This window comes from Lithobates pipiens, unplaced genomic scaffold, assembly GCF_037356315.1.
Source record: "Lithobates pipiens isolate NorthernLeopardFrog02 unplaced genomic scaffold, aLitPip1_a1.2 Scaffold_25, whole genome shotgun sequence".
NCBI classification, from domain to species: Eukaryota; Metazoa; Chordata; class Amphibia; order Anura; family Ranidae; genus Lithobates; species Lithobates pipiens.
Window position 1 is genome coordinate 97082574 of NW_027507787.1, and position 24141 is coordinate 97106714.

Sequence of the window (24141 nt, forward strand, 5' to 3'; positions counted from 1 at the left end):
GTAAGAAGTTGAGATGAAGGGTTTTAATGAAGGTTACTTTATTAAGGGTGGGGAATAGGTTAGGGTTATAGTTTAGAAGCACAATTGTAATTTAGGGCACTAGAGCTAAGTGCTGTACTACAACAGGTTGCCATATAATTCCAGCCTAAATTGAGACATAAGACATATTTGATAGAAACATAATCATAAACTAGATATAATGATGCAAATAAATAAATGAAGGCAAGGGAAAAACTCAGTTTTTATTTCATAAAAAGAAGTAAAGGTTTAAGAAATGGGTAATTAGGAATTTTTTTATAACATTGTTCAACTAGGGCAGTGCTTCCCTGTGTTAAGTTCCACCCCAGATTTTAGGCTCCATCCCTAACTATGGTGGCCATACCATAGATGAAGAGGCAGAGCAATGAAACAGATCTTTCATTGCTACACAGGTTTTCTGCTGTTCATGGGAGAAGGCATGGAAGCAAAGTGAAAACCAAATCTCATTACACCCCTGGAGGGTGCCACCTATAATAAGGTTATCAAATTGCCTTTTTGTATTAAAAGCTGTAATTGTTTGAAAATGATAATTATTGCTACTTTGGGTCCCAAGGCTGAGTTGGCTTGTATATGCACACAGATGGAAGCTTCTCACTACAGCTTAGTTGACTCCAAAAATTTCCACCTAGGGAAAAAAAAAGTTTAGTGTTTAGTGTTAGAGTTTAGTGTGAGGATGGATCAGCTTTTAGGTAAAAACTGTATATTTCCACTTTTGCAGCCAAAATTGGCATAGCACCTACTAAAAAAACATATGAAAAATAGCATCTTATCTTTTTTTAGACGCACTATTCTTGACCCTCCAGCAAGAACAAATCGATGCTGTGTGAATGGGAACATATATCAAACATATACAGTAGTTGGGCTTTCTAATATTTGACTGCAAAAGTGTTTATACGCTTTAAAGAAAAGCTTGTGAGTTTACCTCTCCACATTATACAGTAAATAAATCAGGACATTACGTTTTATATACTTTATCTCTCCCTAATTTAACAGCGATAAAGGAGGATCAAAACAAAAGACCCAAGCTAGCAATTTAAGTTGGCCATACACTGATCAAAATGTGTCTGGTCCAGCATGGACTTGCCAAATTTCGCCCAGAAGTCGAATAGAATTGTCAGAAAATTTGTGGACGAACACCTGCAGCAGCTAGTCAGCTACAGCCACTGATTAGTATATTCCCAGGGGACCTTGTAGTCTGACAATGACAGCCGTCAAATATACCAATGACCGCTGTCAAATATACTAATCAGTGGCTGTAGCTGATTAGCTGCTACAGATGTTCATTGAATGGAGGAATATATAAAAAAAAATTTCCATTAAGTCTGCTGACTGACTGGATGAGAAAAAAAATTAACCACGTGTGGTTAGCTTTAGTTAATCGTAAAGATACAAAAATAAATGTCATTAGGATGCATAAAACGATACAAATATTTGTACTAAAAACAGAATTAAATATATTACTCTTCCAGTCGGCTGTCATAGCACTAAGCAGGAATGACTCTGTACCTAGCATTTAACGCCATAGAGATATAGAATGGTGTTTATTTGTTTTTACTTTTGTGAGAAAAATCAAGCAACCTCTGAGGTCCAATTCACACCTGTGCATTTTATTGCATAAAATAAAAAGTGCATTTCATTGCATAAAGCATATTAATGCATATACAGTGGTCTGCCATTCTTTTTTTGTTAGCTTGTCCCCATCTGTTCAGTTCATTTCTGTTATTTTTTAATCATTGAAATGCGTTGTTAGGGCCTTTGCTGGAATGATAGTGCATTTCAACGTACTTGTCCAAAAAAAAAATGAAAAAAGCAGGAAAACATACATGCATAGATATAAATCCAGGCTCGAGAAGCAAGACTGCTCCTTAAAGAAAATTCAAGAGTGGAGATAAAGATTATTACAGACATTTCATTTTTTTATTAAACTTTTCAACTATGCAGGTAAAAACATATTTTTTCTGAATCAATTATAAACAGAGTTATATTTACCTCCATGGCAGATGCTTAAACACAGCTTTCCACCAAATATTTTGTTTAAAAGATTGCCTGGTAATTTCAAAAACTTTAATGGAGATCCATCAGCCCAAGAATTTGAGCCCTAAGAAAAAGTAATGACCGGTTAATAATTCCAATATCAATCAGGTTACTACAAACAAGACAACCTCAATCCTTAAATCATTTTTCAGCATTTCTGGTACCATCACGTATAAAGTTTTCTTAAAGAAATAATTTTCTTTAAGATTTGTTGCAAAGTTTTTCAATAATAGCACTTTCTGTTGTGAGGTGGCAATGCAAATCCCCTGCCTAGCATTTAGCAGCAGCGCTGTAAACCTGCCATGTGCACTCCTTCAGTTTGCAATTTAACAGATAGGCAACCCACCAACTAACTGAAGGATTGCCCTTGTAATAGAAAGACATAGAAAGAAAATCAGTCTGTGATTTGTTACTCTAGGTACAAATGCTATTTTCATGTTCAGTTTTTCTATCTTAAGATAATGGGGAAAAAACATACACCTACACATTTCCTGGAAGCAATGTTTTTTATATGATCTGGTTAGTCTGGATTGAGAAGTGAGACCTGTTTTACTACCTGTGTGGGCGACTAGGTCTAGATTCACACTTTTGCGTTTTTTCTTGGAAATTGCATTGGAATTTCATCACATACAAAGCATGGGGGCCCACTAACAGGCCAGGTTTGCAAGATAACTGAAATACATCACAGGTGATATAATTTGCTGCTCAGTAGGGATGAGCTTCGAGTTCGAGTCGAACTCATGTTCTACTCGAACATTGCCTGTTCGCCTGTTCAGCGAACAGTGAACAATTTGGGCTGTTCGCAGCAAATTCGAAAAGCCGGAACACCCTATACAAGTCTATGGGAGAAATCTAAAGTGCTCATTTTAAAGGGTAATATGCAAGTTACTGTCCTAAAAAGTGTTTGGGGACCTGGGTCCTGCCCCAGGGGACATGGATCAATGCAAAAAAAAGTTTTAAAAACGGCCGTTTTTTCAGTAGCAGTGATTATAATAATGATTAAAGTGAAACAATAAAAGTGTAATATTCCTTTAAATTTCGTAGCTGGGGGGTATCTATAGTATGCCTGTGAAGGGGCGCATGTTTCTGGTGCTTAGAACTGTCCCTGCACAAAGTGTCATTTGTGCAGGAAAAAAAGTCTTTTAAAATCACTTGCGGCTAAATTGTCGTAATACAGAGAACATTTAATGAGTGTTCTCTGTATTAGCCGACAATTCATTCATTCATTGATAAAAAAAAAAAGCGTGGGGGTTCCCCTAAATTCAATTACCAGGCCCTTCAGGTCTTACATGGATATTAAGGGGAACCCCGTGTCATATTTAAAAAAAAAATTGACGTGGGGGTCCCCCTAAATATCCATACCAGACCCTTCAGGTCTGATATGGATATTAAGGGGAACCCCGCATCAAATTAAAAAAAAAATTGACGTGGGGCCCCCCTAAAAATCCATACCAGACCCTTTATCCGAGCATGCAACCTGGCAGGCCACAGGAAAAGAGGGGGGACGAGAGAACGGCCCCCCTCCCTCCTGAACCGTACCAGGCCACATACCCTCAACATTGGGAGGATGCTTTGGGGGTCTGTGACCCCTCAAAGCACCTTGTCCCCATGTTGATGAGGACAAGGTTTGTTTTAAAAATTAATATTCCTGAAGCCACAGTTGGGTTTTAAGGTAAATTATGGTTTCAGTACTAGCCTAGCTGGATTGCACGGAGTTCTCCTTGACCATAGGTGTTGCTGTCACCACCACATTAAGTGCCCTGTTTTCTCTTGGAACCAGCCCAGTGGGAGTGTCATCTTGCTGTGCATTCTGGGAGAGGATATTTAACCAGTTGCCGACCGCCGCACGCCGATGTACGTCGGTACAATGGCACGGGCAGGCATAAGGACATACATGTACGTCCCTTGCCTCCCGCGGGTCGGGGGCCCGATCGGGCCCCCGCCCGGTGCCTGCGGCGGTCGGTATTCGTTCGGGAGCGATCCCGGACGAGGGGACGGCCATTCATTCATGGCCACCCCCTCGCGATCGCTCCCGACGAATAGAAATCCCCGGTGACATCACTTCCTCTCCTGTAATGTAAACACAGGAGAGGAAGTGATGTATTCTCTCCTCCGTGTCGGTATTTTTCGTTTCGACACGGAGGAGAGCGGATCAGTAAGTTGCACCAACACTCACACACACAGTAGAACATGCCAGGCACACTCACACCCCCCCTTTACCTCCCGATCACCCCCCCAATTACCCCTGCCCCCCAGTCACAGTGACACCAATGTCATTTTTTTTTTTTTTTTTTTTTTGCATTGGTGTCATTTGTGACTGTAATAACTGTTAGGGCAGTTAGAGTTAGCCCCCTTTAGTTCTAATGTACCCCCCTAACCCCCCCAATAAAGGTTTAACCCCGTGATCACCCCCCGTCGCCAGTGTCACTAAGGCTGGGTTCACATTGCAGCGGTTTATGAGAACGAATGTGATTCGCACCGCACTGCAGTGCAAATCACATCCGATCTCTGTGCGATTCGAGTTCAGCCATTCGCCGCACCCGCCGTACCCGCCACACCCGCCGCACCCGCCGCAAATTCGCACGGGACCCTTTTTTTGGCCCGCAGCAGAATCGGATCGCATGGGTGTTCACACCATGCGATCCGAGTTTGCAGATCGCACTGCGATATGCGAACTGATCTGGGGGTGTCAGTAACATTTCACTGACACTCCCAGCAGTTCGCATAGGGCAGTGTGAACTGCCGCCGGGAGGCATGCGATGCGGGAACCCGCCGCGGATTCGCGGCGTTTCCGCATCGCTCCAGTGTGAACCCAGCCTAATAAGCGATCATTTTTCTGATCGCCGTATTAGTGTCACAGGTGACGCTAGTTAGGCAGGTAGGTATTTAGGTTCGCCGCAGCTTTTTATAGCGCCAGGGACCCCCATATACTACCGCATAAAGCCCCCTGATTGCCCCCTAGTTAACCCTTTCACCAGTGATCACCATATAACTGTTACAGGTGACGCTGGTTGGTTAGTTATTTTTTTATAGTTTCAGGGCACCCGCCATTTATTACCTAATAAAGGTTTAACCCCCTGATCACCCGGCGGGTGTCATTTGTGACTAATAACTGTTAGGGCAGTTAGGGTTAGCCCCCTTTAGTTCTAAGGTACCCCCCTAACCCCCCCAATAAAGGTTTAACCCCGTGATCACCCCCCGTCGCCAGTGTCACTAAGGCTGGGTTCACATTGCAGCGGTTTATGAGAACGGATGTGATTCGTACCGCACTGCAGTGCAAATCACATCCGATCTCTGTGCGATTCGAGTTCAGCCATTCGCCGCACCCGCCGCACCCGCCGCAAATTCGCACGGGACCCTTTTTTTGGCCCGCAGCAGAATCGGATCGCATGGGTGTTCACACCATGCGATCCGAGTTTGCAGATCGCACTGCGATATGCGAACTGATCTGGGGGTGTCAGTAACATTTCACTGACACTCCCAGCAGTTCGCATAGGGCAGTGTGAACTGCCGCCGGGAGGCATGCGATGCGGGAACCCGCCGCGCATTCGTGGCGTTCCCGCATCGCTCCAGTGTGAACCCAGCCTAATAAGCGATCGTTTTTCTGATCGCTGTATTAGTGTCACAGGTGACGCTAGTTAGGCAGGTAGGTATTTAGGTTCGCTGCAGCTTTTTATAGCGCCAGGGACCCCCATATACTACCGCATAAAGCCCCCTAATTGCCCCCTAGTTAACCCTTTCACCAGTGATCACCATATAACTGTTACAGGTGACGCTGGTTGGTTAGTTATTTTTTTATAGTTTCAGGGCACCCGCCATTTATTACCTAGTCTCACTAGTGTACCCCTAAATTTAGGGGTGTCTACTTTCCAAAATGGGGTCATTTGGGGGGGGTTTGTGCCATCTTGGCATTTTATGGCCTTCAAAACTGTAACGCCCTTAGAAAGCCTGAAGGCGGTGCTTGGTTTTCGGGGCCCCGTACGCGGCTAGGCTCCCAAAAAGTCCCACATATGTGGTATCCCCGTACTCAGGAGAAGCAGCAGAATTTATTTTGGGGTGTCATTTCACATATGCCCATGGCATGCATGAGCAATATATCATTTAGTGACAACTTTGTTAAAAAAAAAAAAAAAAAAAAAAAAGTTTGTAATTTTCCCGCAACTTGTGGCAAAATATAAAATATTCCATGAACTCAACATGCCTCTCAGCAAATAGCTTGGGGTGTCTACTTTCTAAAATGGGGTCATTTGTGGGGGTTTTGTGCCATCTTGGCATTTTATGGCCTTCAAAACTGTAATAGGTAGTGAGAAGTGAACTCAAAAATTTACGCCCTTAGAAAGCCTGAAGGTGGTGCTTGGTTTTCGGGGCCCCGTACGCGGCTAGGCTCCCAAAAAGTCCCACATATGTGGTATCCCCATACTCAGGAGAAGCAGCAGAATTTATTTTGGGGTGTCATTTCACATACGCCCATAGCATGTGTGAGCAATATATCATTTAGTGACAACTTTGTGTAAAAAAAAAAAAAAATTTTTTTTTTGTCATTATTCAATCGCTTGAGGCAAAAAAATAAAATATTCAATGGGCTCAACATGCCTCTTATCAATTTCCTTAGGGGGTCTACTTTCCAAAATGGGGTCATTTGGGGGGGTTTTGTACTGCCCTGCCATTTTAGCACCTCAAGAAATGAGATAGGCAGTCGTAAACTAAAAGCTGCGTAAATTCCAGAAAACGTACCTTAGTTTGTAGATGTGACAACTTTTGCGCAAACCAATAAATATACAATTATTGACTTTTTTTTTACCAAAGACATGTGGCTGAATACATTTTGGCCTAAATGTATGACTAAAATTGAGTTTATTGGATTTTTCTAATAACAAAAAGTAGAAAATATCATTTTTTTTCAAAATTTGCGGTCTTTTTACGTTTATATCGCAAAAAATAAAAATCGCAGAGGCAATCAAATACCATCAAAAGAAAGCTCTATTTGTGGGAAGAAAAGGACGCAAATTTTGTTTGGGTACAACATTGCATGACCGCGCAATTACCAGTTAAAGCAGCGCAGTGCCAAAGTGTAAAAAGACCTCTGGTCATTTACCAGCAAAATGGTCCGGTCTGAAAGTGGTTAAGGTACTGACATCACATGTTTCTGGGTTCCGGTCCAGAAGAGTTTTCTGTCTGTTTGGTCCTGGTCCTCCTGACCAGCCCCCAAGGCCCTCCTGGCCTGGGGTGCAGATCCATGCAATTCCAAGTCTCGGGGCTGGATAGCCCGAGGCGAAGCAACTGCAGGGACAGGCCTGAATGGATATGAGGCCATAATGATTCAAAAGTGGTTCTGTGCCGTCTCATTTAGGGAGAGGCTCAGCAACTGGAGAAGCATCCAGGGGAGGACTCTTCGGGAGAAGGTCATGCGCATGGCTGGCTTCTCAGAAGGAGCCTGGAGGCTCAGTTGAAGGACACTATATGGATCTACATTCAAGCAGTATCGCCGGACCGGCTGAGAGATACTGGTACCATATGATAGTTCTCTAAATTTATCTACGTGCCTCAGTTACATCCAAGTCTGTGGCAGAGACTTTTGCTAAAGTGTTCTACATTCAAGCCTGTGGCAAAGACTTTTGCTTTTCAAGCATTCTACATCCAAGTCTGTGGCAAAGACTTTGCTTTACTTAACACCGTACCGGCTGCTAGGCCTAGTGAGAGGAGGTCTATCCGGTGGTTGTAAGAATCCAGTTGTGAAATGGTAATTCTCTGGATTTTTATAGTGAAGGACTTCCTATTTTTGCAGTTCCAAATGTACCTGAACTTTCTTCCTAACCCTCTACCCTTCATTAAGAAACTGTGTAATCTTTTAAATAAATATCCCAAAAAGAGGATCCAGTGTCAGTTTCTGCAATTCTTTGGGCCATCTACAACGGAAACCCCTAGACAGAGGCGAGGTCAAGAAGATAACGGTAAGCCCAATAAAACCAGCAGCTCCTTTGGGGGTCAGGGCTACACTTATATGGGACACCATCAGAGATGGTGAATTATAGCATTAGCACTGGTGGTCAACCTATGACACGCCCCTACTTAGCTACAGTGTATATTAACATAGGTGATCACTGTTATTGAACAAGTTGTAGCCAGGCACTATGAATAATTCGCTGCATAGCTGCTTGTGAGTTGGGCAGAGCTGCTCAGAGATTTTTCTTCTTCTTTTTGGGCTCTGCCATACTGTTTTTGTGCTACAGTGCCTTGCGAAAGTATTCGGCCCCCTTGAACTTTTCAACCTTTTGCCACATTTCAGGCTTCAAACATTTACATTTTTTGTGAAGAATCACCAACAAGTGGGACACAATTGTGAAGTGGAACGAAATTTATTGGATAATTTAAACTTTTTTAGCAAATAAAAAATGGAAAAGTGGTGCGTGCAAAATTATTCGGCCCCTTTACTTTCAGTGCAGCAAACTCACTCCAGAAGTTCAGCGAGGATCTCTGAATGATCCAATGTTGTCCTAAATGACTGATGGTGATAAATAGAATCCACCTGTGTGTAATCAAGTCTCTGTATAAATGCACCTGCTCTGTGATAGTCTTAGGGTTCTGTTGAAAGCGCAGAGAGCATCATGAAGACCAAGGAACACACCAGGCTGGTCCATAATACTGTTGTGGAGAAGTTTAAAGCTGGATTTGGATACAAAAAGATTTCCCAAGCTTTAAACATCCCAAGGAGCACTGTGCAAGCGATCATTTTGAAATGGAAGGAGTATTAGACCACTGCAAATCTACCAAGACCTGGCCGTCCCTCTAAACTTTCAGCTCAGACAAGGAGAAGACTGATCAGAGATTAAGCCAAGAAGCCCATGATCACTCTGGATAAACTGCAGAGAACTACAGCTGAGGTGGGAGAGTCTGTCCATAGGACAACAATCAGTCGTACACTGCACAAATCTGGCCTTTATGGATGAGTGGCAAGAAGAAAGCCATTTCTCAAAGATATCCATAAAAAGTCTTGTCTAAAGTTTGCCACAAGCCACCTGGGAGACACACCAAACATGTGGAAGAAGGTGCTCTGGTCAGATGAAACCAAAATCGAACTTTTTGCCCACAATTCAAAACGATATGTTTGGCGTAAAAGCAACACAGCTCATCACCCTTAACACACCATCCCCACTGTCAAACATGGTGGTGGCAGCATGATGGTTTGGGCCTGCTTTTCTTCAGCAGGGACAGGGAAGATGGTTAAAATTGAGGGGAAGATGGATGCAGCCAAATACAGGACCATTCTGGATGAAAACCTGTTGAAGTCTGCAAAAGACCTGAAACTGGGACGGAGATTTATCTTCCAACAAGACAATGATCCCAAACATACAGCAAAATCTACAAAGGAATGGTTCACAAATAAACGTATCCAGGTGTTGGAATGGCCAAGTCAAAGTCCAGTCCTGAATCCAATCGAGAATCTGTGGAAAGAGCTGAAAACTGCTGTTCACAAACGCTCTCCATCCAACCTCACTGAGCTCGAGATGTTTTGCAAGGAAGAATGGGCAAGAATTTCAGTCTCTCGATGTGCAAAACTGATAGAGACATACCCCAAGCGACTTGCAGCTGTAATCGCAGCAAAAGGTGGCTCTACAAAGTATTAACGCATTTTTTTGCACGCCCCACTTTTCATTTTTTTATTAGTTAAAAAAGTTTCAAAAATCCAATAGATTTCGTTCCACTTCACAATTGTGTCCCACTTGTTGGTGATTCTTCGCAAAAAATAAAAATTTTATATCTTTATGTTTGAAGCCTGAAATGTGGCAAAAGGTTGAAAAGTTCAAGGGGGCCGAATACTTTTGCAAGGCACTGTATATACTATAGAAGAGGATCTTCTGCTTTGTGGTCACCCAGAACTCAGCTGGCTTTTGCAGATGAATCAATGCACAACAAAAACTGTTTCTTAACCCATGAGTTGAAAGGGACAGGTTGATGAATATAGTAAGTAAGCAAACTTTTTGTACCATTCCTTTTCAGACATGGACCAGCCTTTCTCTGACTCCTGGGCTCCATAACAGTCACAGAAAAAATGGTAGGACAAGGTGGAATGTATCACATATAAGAGATCGTGACTTCACTAAATATCCATTAATTCGCAAGTAACATGTAAATATCAGTAGAGTAAAACCAACGTGTTATTGGGGTACAGCACCACCATCACCTAGCTTAGGAAGCTATAGAGACTGGATAGCATTGGATCATGTGAGTCATACTGCCCATCTCCTGCACTTTTAGGGAGCTTGTCATTTATGTCACTACCCACCCTCTAAAAGTGAACGTATATATTTTTTAAAATTGCAAACAGTGTATTTGACATGGTATCACCATCCTGCAGTCCTTGTACAGCAGAGTGCAAAATGGGAGAGAAAGAAGCATCCATCACAAGGAGCCAATCAGTTTATATGCTGACAGAGAGCATACCGATTGGAGGAAAGAGCAGTGTGATAGACAGATTAGCTCATCAGTGTGCTACTTTTCCTTTATGGACTTCTCAGGGGTCAGGAGGACTCAGAAGACAAAAATATCAACCGCTTAATTCTACCATAAAGGCATAGCGATACAAAACTAGCCCATTTATGCTCGTACTTTATTTGTCCCAAGGTTGGGAGAATGTTTACCTTCTCACTGTTGGCTCCAGTCCAGAACTTGTCATTGAGGGAGCCTTGTGATTCTGCAAGAGCCATAAGGAACAGGTTGTGGTTTTCATTCAGGACGCTGGTCAGATGGGCACGGCTAAAGAGAGACTGGCAGTTACCCTAGGTATAATGGAGATAACTGTAAGTACATAAAGGCAGTAACAAAAGGTTGAATTAAACTTGTGATTTTTGCAAATAGCCTACTCTATTGTCTTCAGTTAAGCTTCTTTTAGTTTTGATGGCTGAAAGGCTGTAACAAGAAGCTGAATTCAAATTATGTTTTTTATTGAAGGAGACCTATTTATACTTAAATATGTTGTCATTGTTGACCTTCTTTTAAAAACTTTCCATGCAGTTTCTCTCCTCAATACCTCCTACAGTAAATCACTGACCCAGACCAAAAAGAAATATAAGGAAGCTCCCAATTTGCACATTTTATGCAGTCAGTGACCTACAGTGTTGAAGACACAGAATCATCTTTACAACTAGGGAAGTGGTAAAGAAGGAGGCAACCGGATTTTTTCCACATGGCTGACATGTGCAGCTGGGACCCACCTGCATACAGGGCCTTCAGGGCATCGCCATTGTGTTCTGCCTAAACCCACATACAGTATTGTTCACGTGCACAGATGCTGGTCCCTCTTGGTCACTGCACATTTATCCCCTTACATAGGCCTATGTTTTCTGTGGTACAGATAGAAGCTTCAGAAGTCCAACTGACCACCCAGGGCCCATGAGACATGGGGGCCCAGGTTACCTCATGCATAAATGAGGGGGTTTACTCTCACAACACGCAGAGGTTTTTGGCTGTAAAGTTAACTCTTTTACTTGTATAACAGAAACAGAACAGTCCAAATCCATGGCAACACAATCTTTCATGTATTAGCAATAAAGCTTGGCTTCAGCAGACAAAACATTATTCTGTAATAGCTGGGAAGGAACATGGCAGTACTCACTCACACACCAAATCTCAGTCCTCATCTCAATTCCCACTCTCAGCCTTACAGCCTTACAGCCTCTCAGCCTTACAGTGATGCTTCTCTTTGTCCCCAGAAGGGGAAAGTACACCAAACCCTCTCTGATATCCTCTCCTTGGTGGTTCCAAACTCCATCCTATATCCAGCCCTTCCTGCCTATATACTGGGTCAACCCAATGTCACCACTGCACCCCTAAGCCCTTGTACACACGGTCAGACATTTCGACAACCAAATCCGTCGGATTTTGTCTGACAGATTTTGTCCGAAACCGTTGCATACACGCGGTCGGGCAAAGTTGTCGGAAAATCCGATCGTTCAGAATGTGATGACGCTATTTTGTTACGACGGGACTACGTTCAGGCTAGTAGCCAATAGCTTTGGTGTAGGAATTTGATCTGAGCATGCATGGCACTTTGTTCGATTGGAATTCTCTTGTCCGATCAGATCATGTTGTTGTAAAATGTTATAGCCAAGCTGGAAAACTTGGTCCGTTGGATATTCCGACGGAAACAGTCCGATGAAGCCCACACACGGTCGGATTATCCGACAACATGGTCCGATTGGACATTTTCCGTCGGAATGTCCGACCGTGTGTACAAGGGCTTAGGAGGGGCTAATATTATAGGGGATCTTACCTCTGCCTACAAACTAGCATTTTCAGAAAGTGTTGCTAGGAATGATAACTTTTCATGTGAGGGGAAATGCCACTCCCCACACACCTGTTTGAAGAGGGACTTCACATTGAAATCCCTCTTCATCTTGCCACAACCGTGCCCATTCATTTCTATGGGGTGTGATTGCAGGCAGTACACATGCCTACACATGCCTACCACAACATCTTCTTTTTTTTTTTGCTGTGCTGCGAAGCCCTTCCAAAGCTTTGCAATGGACTCCTTGGAACCATCCCAGGAGGGAGAGCCAGCAAGGGGATGGACTATAGAAGACAAGAAGGTTGTTGTCCCCATCCGGTGAGCTGGTATGAGTGCCTTCCTGGTTCCAGCTTTTTCCCTACCTGCTTCCTATAGGAGAAAAGAAGGTTGTTGTACCCCTCTGGTAAACTGGTTTTAGTACCTTCCTGGTTCCAGATTTTTCTGAAAGTTTCCTGCAGAATCCTATCCACCATTGGCAAGTCAGAGGAAGGAGGAGCACAAGTCCCCCCTTGCTCACAGCTTAAACTCAGTTTGAGTAATGAGTAAGTTCTCACCACTGTTCCCACCAATTTATAGTGCCCGGGGAACTTCGAGGAGGCAGACATTAACTACCCATATTTGGTATGAGTCCAGGGGGGGGGGAACTCCTTACCCAAAGTGTACTTAAAACATTATGTAGTTAAAGAGAGCACACTGCATTAAAAAAATCCACTGTCAGTTTGCATCTCACCATTGTTTGGGGGGTCAAATCGAACCCTTGTAATTCACAAGGTGGCAGAATTACACATTTAGTCCAAAAATAAAACTGTAGAATTACACATTTAGTCCAAAAATAAAACTGTAAATTCTAGGTGGGAGATCATTTTTAACACACAGCTGCTTTAAAGTGATTTTAAACCCTCAGTTTCTAAACACTTTCAGCACTTGTTTTAATCACTTACTGAGTATGTAGCTTCTTCATCTTTTAAAGAGGAATTAAAGTTCCACACATGATTTTAACTATAGGTAAGCCTATAATAAGGCTTACCTATAGGTAGTGCAACTATTTCCTAAATGGGCACCGTTTAGGAGATATTTACATTGCATGCAGCCAGTGATGTCACTGGTGAATGCACTCTGCACGGGAATGACATCATCATGGTTTCAGTCACAGAGCCAGAGTCTGCAGACCCGGTAGCAAGATGGATAAAGATGGGAGCCCGCTGCAGCACTTAGATCTCAGCGTGGGAGGGCTTAGTTTTAAGGTAAGTTTAACATAATGTGCTAGTATGTGATGTATTAGAGGCCGGAGGTGATTGTGGTAAAGAGAGGCAGAATGGGGATCTGCCTATGTAAACAAGGTGGATCCCCATTCTGACAGGGGAGGAGTGCAAGATCAGCTGTTCCTAGTGATCAGGAACAGCGATCTCTCTCTACTCCCAGTCATTCCCCCCCTCTGACAGTTAGAAACGCCTCCCTAGGGAACACTTTGATCACCACTAGTGTAAAGCCCTTCCTTGCCACTGCTATTTATACATTGATCAGTGCATTTTTATAGCACTGATCACTGTATTGGTGTCACTGGTCACCAAAAGTGTCACCTGGGATCAGATTTGTCCGTCACAATGTCGCTGTCACGCTAAAAATCACTGATCCCCACCATTACTAGTAAAAACAATGATAAAAAAAAAAGGTCCCTAAATCTTTCACCCATTTTGTAGACGCTATAACTTTTGCACAAACCAATCAATATACGCTTATTGAAATAAAAGCATATACATGCCAAAACTCACAAGTGCATACAAATCAACAGTAAATAAATCATTGCAACAAAAACTGAATAAATGTTGTAAATAAATAAGAGGGGTAATTGCATAAATGTGCAACTACTCTCAAGGTTGAATAAAGTGTCCCATAAAGTGTCAAAAAAAAATCAATCTCAGTTTCTGTAAACGGGTAGTTTTACTGGTTCTTTATTGAGCACACAGCATTTATATGGGAAAGCCGTAGAATGTAGTGTAAGTGTGTGTCTCAATTATGTTTACAGGGCCTATAAAAACAGTTACACATGTCGTTGTAATGCTGTACACTTTTTACTGCTAACCACTTTAATGTGAGTAATCAGCAGCTGATTGAATCACTTACTGAGTATGCAGCGTCTTTATCTTTATTAATCCTTGCCTATGTTCCAGTTTTGTACCTAAAATTTTTTCTTCTTATTATTTAAAGCACATGCTAACATACTTACAGTAATGAACACTTAAATAAAATATTATTCAGTACTTACCTTATATTTCTGATGTTTGTGCTGACTTCCGGGCTGTCCTCCCGTGGGAGTAGGCGTGGTTATCGGCCTCGCAATGGTCCCTGGGAAATTTCTAAGCTATTTCCCAAGAATCCATGGGGGACATAGTAATGCCGAAATCTCGTGAGATTTTGGAAGGAGGACGCCGGTCACGTGACGAGGGCATGTCTGAAATTGCGAAAAACTTCCGGGGGCGCCGCCCGTTGTGATGGCAACAAGAAACGTTTACAGCGCTGCTCACTGCTATCAGTGAGCATGCGCGAGATGGAGCGGTGGATGCTGGGAGCCGAGCATCATAGAATACAGGAAGTAAATGCCTGTGGGCTTCAGACGCCCACAGTAAAAATGGAAACCGCCAGACTGCTTTTTTAAAAGTTATCCAAAGCAAAAAAATCGTCACGCTGGGGGTCAAAAACACGCCGATCGTGAATGCTAAGAGACGGTAGGAATCGCCCACCAGTGACACAGGTAAGAAAAAAACAAAACCGCAGCGGAATCCCGCTTTAAGCTGGTGCCATGACCACGGCCCCAGGTTTCCTGTTTCAGAGGGGTTCCTTTATTTTGCATCATCCTATGGAGTCACCCATGCCACCCACTTCACTAAACTCTGATTTTGAAAAAAAAACATTGAAGTATAATGTATATCCTTAAAGCGTTTGTTAACCCCCCCAAAAAAAAAATATATATTGATCCTTTAAAGCATGTTGTATGACACAGTGCTTGCCCTGTGTCATTTGCCCCCCTGTAACACCTAAAAAAAACTGTCTGATCTTGCCAGTTTCTCCCCACCCCTCTGTAAACTGACCACGGTGTATCATAGCTGCTGAGACATGGTCAGTTTACGTGCCTCTGCATACCTCCCAACATTTTGAGATGGGAATGAGGGACACCTACTAGAAAATGTAGGCATTGAACACGCCCCCCCCCCCCCCCCCCCCATCACAACCCCTTAAGGGAGAATTTACCAAAAAAAAAGGTTAATTAAATCCACAAAGGTTTTTTTTTTTTTACCACTACTGTTTCTTTATGTTGGCTTTTAAATTTACAAATGTAGCAATTTAGAATTTGGATGAAAGGTTTAGCACTGGGAAACACTAAATATAAATGCTGTAAATACCTAATTTAAGAGCCGAGATTGCGATTACATGACCAGACAGCTCTCTCCTCCTCTTCTTCTCCCCTCCAGACTGACATCAGCGGAGGAATCTCAGCCCCGCCCACTGCATCTCTCAGAGGAGGAAAGGAGAAAGCTGGCTGGTCATGTGATCGCAATCTCGGCAATGAAATTAGGTATTTGCAGCATTTATTTATTTCTAAATCACACACAGAGGGGGATACTACAGTAGGAGGCAGTGCTGATGGTGTATACAGATTAGAGTGGCTTAACAACCACTTTAACTCAAAAAGTCCCTTCTATTTCTTCCAGCCTCCTCCAAATCTCCAAATTCTTTTTTTTTTTTTCAGCTGTGATCTGACAACAGTTGTAGGTTGACTACGTTCATTCTCCACGGTCCCACTGTATGTAGGAACATAGACACCTTCTCCTGCTCACTCCAGAGAGGCACTAGAGGCTATGGACCATAAGATTTGTAGGGTGAATAGAGCACTGCACATTACTGCAACTAATGGGCACTGCTTGTTTCAAACACACAGAAATGAGGCAGAAAATGAGAGGTTTGGGAGATCACAAACTACAGTATAAGGATACAGAAAAACATAGTAAGAAACAATTTCATAAAAATTAGATTACAGCAGCCCTCAAAATTTTCACTCGTCAGATCGCATTAGGAGAATATAAATAAACTGAGGGTGAGTGTTGAGCTGCATCAGAGGGAGGGCAAGCCCGGCAGGTGGGGTTGAACGGAGCCGATTCTCCTCCCATCATCCGCTCCCTGTCATTCTCTTATCAGGGCCTGACATACAGCAAAAGAACTAGATGAGGTGAGGAGGGGGGTTGGGCGAGAGCTGACAAAGTTTACTTTTCCTATTAACAAGCTGGTGATTGCTCACTTGGACCGCCTAGCAACCAATCACCAGCTTGTTAATAGGAAAAGTTGGCTTTGGCAGCTCCCGCTCCCCTGTCCAGTGCTGTCCTTCGATGTAAATCTCTCTGCATCCTAAATCAGTGAAAGCGTCATTTATTGGTTTTCATTTTTTTTTAAAGCTATAATTAACATAGCAATAAAGTATTTACTTACCAAGGCAGTGATGATGTGTACAGTACCTAAAGTAGCCAATCATATTTTCTCCTTATTTTATTTATCACAGTCAGATCAGTGAAATATGATTTCTGGTATTGGTTATTTAATTTTTTTATTCAGTGTAATTATTACACTGAATATGTAAAAAAAAAAAAAAAAAAAATAACCAAGACCAGCAATCTGCAATCATATTTAATTGATCTGTTATATGATTGGCTACTATAGGTACTGTATACATTATTACTGCCTTGTTAAAGTGGAGGGCCACCCTGAAAAAAAAAAGTACATTAAAATGTTGCAAAAAATCTGGAAAAAAAATGAAAAAAAATGTTTTTTTTAAATTACCAGTAATACCTGTTGCTAGGCAGATCGTCCTAATCTGCCTCTTCCTACTCCGCAGTAATCTTTGGTCTTCTCTCCTCCACGCGTCATCTTCTGGGTAATGGGGTGCTGTGTGTTCTGGGAACTGTGTGTCCCAGAACACAGCGTGCCCCATTCACAAAGCACTGCGCGTCTCGCGCATGTGCAGTAGGAAACGGGCAGTGAAGCCGCAAGGCTCCACTACCTGTTTCCCTTGGTTGGAATGGCCGAGAGCCAAGGGACGGGTTGGCCTTGGGCAGCCGACATCGTGGGCGCCCTGGACAGGTAAGTCTGCTTATTAAAAGTCAGCAGCTACAGTGTTTGTAGCTGCTGACTTTAAAAAAAAATTTTTTCAACTGGCCCTCCCCTATAAGTAAATATTTTAATGCTATACAGCCAGCGAGCAGCATGTGAGGAGTTCAGGACCGAAGCTCCGTCTGCAGACCGTAGATCCTGGGCAAACAGCACTTAAATTCCGCATAGGACTGCTGGAGATGTGTGCAAGGACCCCCCCCCCCCGAGAACCTCCGGGGATGGTGAAGTATGGTCCCCCTGGCCAAAATCGGACCAGAAAACGGCTGGCAAAGTATGCTCCCAAAATGGTGCCAGAACACAGGAGGAGGACGATGAATGGCCGCCGCTCCAAAGATCCGCGGATGTCCCGCAGCAGGTGTCTCCCCCCCCCCCCCCCTGGACAGGGTGAGTTCTAAACCTCAGTGGGCTGATGTGCTGAGGAGGGAGAGATCACTGGACAGGCTGAGAGACTCCAGGACCAGAGCTGACAGGGTAGTGGAGGGGGAGGATGAGCCATCCCTGACCCAGATCATGGCTGCCATACAGAGCTGCCAGAATAAGTTGATTGATCACTTTTAGGAGCTCAAAGTGGAGTTTTCCTTCATGAAACATGATATGCAGAAGCTGAGGGAGCAGGCACATGCTACAGATCGCCGCATTGCTTCCCTGGAGGATACTGTCAGGCCTTTAGACACAGCTGCCCAGGTGACAAAAAAGACCCTGTCTGAACACACTTTAAAGATGGCTGACATGGAAGATCGTATGAGAAGGAACAACATCAGGCTGGTGGGGTCCCTGGAGGGTGTGAAGGGAAGACACCCTGAAGAATTTCTAGAGAAATGGCTGATTGAACACATGGCCCCTAACACTTTCACAAACATGTTTGCCATTGAAAGGGCGCACCTAATTATAGGACGGGCGGCTCCGAAGGGAGCCCCCCCAGGTCCATGATAGCGAAAGTTCTGCCTTTCCGGGACCAGGAGAATATCCTGCGAGGAGCTAGAACGGACCCTGTACTAACGATCGATGGTTGTTGAATATTGATTTATCCTGACTTTTCTGCAGCTACCCAGAAGCAGAGGGCTTCTTTTCAACCCATAAAGAACAGATTGAGAGATCTTAACCTGATCAACAGTATGCTCTATCCTGCCAAGCTGCGTATAGTGGACAATGGGAAAACATATTTTTTCACTAAGCTTCAGAGTGGCTGTACACTCGTGGTTGCCAGAGAAACAGGGCCTCTTCCCATCCACCTTGGCATAGTTGTGTGGAGAAAGTACAGGGTGGGAGTATAAAAGTTATGACAGTTATGACCTCTCTGGCTGTTTTTTTTTTTTTTTGCTACATTGGATGCCCATAAATGATCATTTTTCTCCTATTTGTTTTTTTTGTTTTTTTTGGGTATTTTTGGGCAGGAAATTTGAAACATCCCTGGAACTACATGTTCAAACTTATACTGGCATGCAACACTCTTCCTGGTGATACTGCCACAGGAGTTTTTCGGAGCTATTGTGACTGTCGTTGACATTTGCCGGTATTATCTGCTGAGTCTGCAGACTGCTCTAGGCACTACAAATTAAGAAGTGGTGTTTTTTTTGGGGACTGCCAGGAGAAATGTTTTTTTTTTTTTGCTTCTTCTTTTCCTGTTTTTTTTTGATGGGAGAACAGTTTGTTGACCTACGGTAAGGGACGGCCACCTTTTGGTGACCTGTCTTATGTGACAGGCTTAAAGTGGTTGTAAACCCCCCCCACAACTTTGTTCCATGTAAATCAGCATAAAAAAACCCAATGAACACTGCTTGTAGATTTCTCCTTACTTGCTTAGTATTGTTGTAATCCTTTTTGTTCTTTAGAATGAAGTCACTGAGCATGCCCAGATCTCCCCTTATTTATGGCAAACTCTCTATGTGCTTATCTATCTGTTATCAGGACTTCCTACGGCACAACACTGAACTCTCAGGAGACTGCAGAATCATTCAGAGCTTCCTTCTACACCCCATGTGATCATGTGACATAACATGCAGTGTAAACTTGGCCATTACGGCAGTCTTATCAGCTGAAGCTGATAAGACTGACAAAGGGAAACATTAGACATCGGCACAAGTAAATACTATGAAATAAAACAAGTCAGCTATGAACAGGGAAGCAGGGTTGCCATACAAATGGTGGATTGAGAAGGAGGCTTGGTTAACAGTACAGGAAGTGCTCAATGTAAGGGCGGAAATACACTCCACTGTGGACTCAGAAAACAGTACTTAAGATGGCGCTGCCTAACCCCTGTAAACAAGTTTTTTAAAGTTTCTTTTAACAGTAAGTAATATGCGATTTGGGCTGGATTACAGTGGATATAGTCTGATAATTACTTATTATAATGGACTAAATGAAAAGAAGCATCAGAGTGGGAGAGTTTACTTCCTCTTTAAGTCGCACCTCTTTTACCTATCTGGACTAAGGTTAAGGGAACAAAGTGCCTGGCAAGTTGGGGCTGGGTGCGGGGAGGGGGGTGGAGGACGTTGGGGTGTTTTTTCAGGCAAGGGTTCTATGTTGTATTTGGCTGGGATTGTCTTCATTCAATGTGTTTATATTGAGTCTTTCCCAAGGCCAAGAATACTATGCTCTGTGTGTATGGAAGGGAGCGCGGAGCCCCAATTCTATAGCTAGCCATATCCAAGGTTTTGGCCTGGAATGTCAGAGGCCTCAACACCAAATTTAAACACTCTTTGATATTTGACTATATTAACAAATAAAAACCCCACCTAATACTACTTCAGGAAACCCACCTCCAGTACTCCAGGCTCCTTTCATTAAAATGGGCTCACATTGCGGGGGCTTACCATGCCAGCTACTCTGCGTATGCGTGGGGGGGGGGTCTCCATTCTGGAAACCAAGGCCATGCCCATAGCTCATAGCTGTACAAGCTGTGCGGACTGACATTAAAGGGAGGTATGTTATACTGGTTCTACAGGTGATGAATAGGCTACTAACATTTGTGAACTTATATGTTCCTCCTCCCTTTAGGCTAGTTCATTTGGATGACATGTTAAAGGACACATATGAGATAGCGGAGGGGTAGGTAATAATTTTTGGCGATTTCAACTCCATGTCTGATCCAGTTTTGGATAGACTGGGGGCGACATTTGGCACTCCACCCCCCCTGGCTGGGTTGATGTCTACTCATGGATTTAAGGATGTCTGACGTTTTCATCATCCTGATACTAGGGAGTACTTCTGTTATTCGGAAACGCACAAGACACTCTCCAGAATAGACACTATCCTCACTGAGGGGGAGGGGATGACACTGGTTAAGAAAGTTTCTTACTTGCCCAGAGCCCAATCTGACCACTCCCCCATGCAGTTGGAACTTAATTTGGGACTGAAACCTGGTTTGCTCCTGTGGCGGATGGAGGCTAGTTGGCTTCAAGAGGAGTATGTAAAGATTAAGTGTACAGAGGCTATCAAACATTACTGGGCTGAAAATGGCAATTATGGGCCCTCTCTTCTTCAGTGGGAGGCCTTTAAGGCCACGCTGAGGGGTGTATTTATAGTGAAAGTGAATGGGTTTAAGCAACAGCTTCCACAATACAGCATAAGGAAACAGAGGTAACCCTGGCGGAGGCAGAATATATCCGGGACCCCACTAGTGAGCAGTTGCTGACTTTGTGGATGAGAACCAGGGAGTACATCACAGCACTAACTGAACGTACCACAAAACTTAGCCTCGCCCAACGTAGGCATATATTAGAATTTTGGAACAAGAATGGCAGATTACTGGCATACGTGGCACGGCCGGGATATGTTCCGGTATGTATTAAGTCGGTTTATGATGACTGCAATCTGAAAGTCTGCGATATTCTGATATTCTAAAAACTTTTGCTCAATTCTATAAAGAACTATATATGTCTTGTGCACTTCAGGGGACGGAGGCAATGGGAACCTACATAGCTGACATTGATCTACCTAAATTGATGGAAGATGACAGCACTGCTCTGGAATCCGGCATTAGGGTAGAGGAGGTGAAGGAGGCGATTGCCTCTTTTCCCCCTAGAAAGTCCCCTGGATTAGATGGCCTCCCCTCGGAGTGGTACTGCACTTTTCGGTATGGGCTGGCTCCTCGGTTATTTAGAGTGTTCAATGCGGCTAGATCAGACGGTGGGTTACCTCCCTTTCTGAGGGAAGCCTTGGTTGTTCTGATCCCTAAAAGGGGGAAAGACCCCCGAAAGTGTGACTCCTACCATCCGATCTCCTTAATGAACGTTGATACAAAAATATTGACCAAAATATTTGCCAGTAGGTTACAGTCAGTCATCCCCAAATTGGTAGATGCGGATCAAATGGGATTTATCCAGGGAAGATGCACACAGATGAACATCAGGAGGCTCTTTGTGAATCTCCAGATGGCTCACGACAACTCCTCATTAGATACGAAAAAGGCCATTGACTTCGTGGATTGGCCATATCTGTTCCACCTATTGGAATCCTACGGATTTGGCCCTGTTTTCATTTCCTGGGTATGGCTCCTGTACACAGATACACTGATCAGACTAAGGGTTAATGGTATTGTTTCAGACCTCTTTCCTATATTTTTGGGGAACCAGGCAGGGGCGCCCACTCTCACCCCTCCTGTTTGCCCTGGCCATAGAGCCCTTGGCAGTCCAATTAAGATCTACTCCAAATTTGACTGGTCTGAGGCTAGGGGAATTTGAAGAGCTGGTGTCACTCACTCTCGGAAGCCTTCCGATTGATTCAGGAATTTAGAAACTACTCCGGATTTGGTAGAAATTGGAGGAAGTCGTCCCTTTTTCCCATTGATGAAGCGATGGAAATCCCGCCGGATTGTCCCATTCCTTTATCCACCTCCTTCAGGTACTTGAGGATTGAAATTCAGCTTCCCATCTCCAGGTTCCTGGGGACCAATTTGTCACCGATTGTGGGAAATTTTCAAGAGAAGGTTCAGAGATGGCAGAATCTACCGCACCCCTTGATGGGATGGATAAATCTGTTTAAGATGGTCTTTCTCCCTAAGTTTCTTTATATCCTCTCGAACTCCTCAGTTTTTGTGACATTAAGGGTCTTCAGGCACATTGACTCCATTATTGTATGTTTTTTGTGGGGCTCCAAAGCTTCCAGGGTGTCTTTAGCGATTATTGAAGCTACCAGTTACAATCGGAGGGATGGCCCTTCCTGATTTGCACTCCTATTTTTTGGCCTCACAGCTATCTTTTCTGCACTGGTGGCTTTCCCCACAGACAGCCAATGCCACTACCTTGTTGGAGGCAGCTGTTGCCACCTCCCAAGAAACCCTCCAGAACATGCTATACAGGAAAGGGATCCCGGGAAGAAAGGTGGGTTCAGTTATGGCATTACTTGGGAAAGTATTTCACCTCTGCTCTCAACGGAGGAGGGATGAACCCTTGTGGCTATCTCCAAATAGTCCTCTATGGTGACACCAATCCTTGGTGGAGTTTCTAAAATTACCTGGGGGCAAAAGACCTGGGCAAAATACGGCATTAAATATCTACATCACATTTGTCAGGGTGACCGTCTTTGCACTTTTACCCAGTTGAGGAAGCAGTTTGGAATACCCAAGACTTGGTTCTTCCGATATGTACAATTGCGACATGCAGCAATTGCCCAGTTTGGGGGGCCTGAGATACGGGTACAGAATACAGATTTAGAAAAGGTTCTGATTGATCCGGATACATCTAAGGGGATTTCTATATACTATGGGGCAGTGGGCCCAAGAGTAATGACCTTAACTTATAAGGCCAGGGAGATGGGAGATGATTGTCCCGGAGTTGTTGGAAGAACTGTGGCAGGAGGCACTGGACGCCTACTTGGTGTCCATTATCTCCTCTACGGATAGAATGATCCAGTATCGCGATCTTCACCAGCAGTAATATACACCAGCTAGACTTTATTGAATGCATAGGAAAGAGTCTGCTATCTGCCATAAATGCCGGAAGGAGGAAGGCACTTTTCTACATATGTTATGGGAATGCACAAAGGTGAGACCATTATGACTGCAGGTGACTGAATTTATCTTGGATAAGTTTGCTTTACCTAACATTTGCTCTCCCCCTATGTTGTCTACTCGGGGTCTTGGTCAAAAAAATATAAATGCATACACAAAACTGTTCCTTAGGATCCTATACTTTGGAGTGAGGAAACTCATTGCTAGATGTTGGATACATGATGAGCAACTGACTCTGGGGATGTGGAAAAAATTGTAAATGCAGATGTGATGATGTATAAAATGACATATGAAGCTAGATGGGCTCCGAAGAAGTTTAGGAAGGTAGGGTTCTGGTGGGAGAACACACTGGAGGAGGAGGAGGGGTGTAGGGGGGGGGGGGATTTCTTTCTTTGCTTGTTTGTAATTTTTTGACTGGTTTAAAAAAAAAAAAAGCACATATATACATGGGCGTCCGCAGAACTTTTTCCAAGGGGGGGCATCATTTTAAGGCCACTCATGCTCCGCCCCTTTTCAACAATCTCATGAAAATCTTTCCACTGGTAATACATATGTGTTATATAACAGATAATTCATCTGCACTTTGTATTGGAAGTTACTCTGGCGGCTGTGTTCCATGGCCATATAGCCTAGAGAATGTACATCTTTTTACATTGCAATACATCTGTTGTGG

At 43.6% G+C, this 24141-nt stretch overlaps 1 protein-coding gene across 2 annotated transcripts in view; it reads right to left on the reverse strand.

Annotated features, from left to right (window-relative positions):
- Positions 1-223: 223 nt before the first annotated feature.
- Positions 224-24141, reverse strand: part of LOC143930430 (snaclec botrocetin subunit alpha-like) — a 74952-nt gene continuing 51034 nt past the window's right edge. For both annotated transcript variants that reach the window (XM_077454746.1, XM_077454745.1), the window contains exons 4-6: positions 10713-10850; positions 2029-2137; positions 224-664 (exon numbers count right to left, since the gene is read on the reverse strand). In XM_077454746.1, the coding sequence (XP_077310872.1) occupies positions 576-664; positions 2029-2137; positions 10713-10850 (336 nt within the window). In that variant the 3' untranslated portion in view covers positions 224-575. The remainder of the gene's footprint in view (positions 665-2028; positions 2138-10712; positions 10851-24141) is intronic.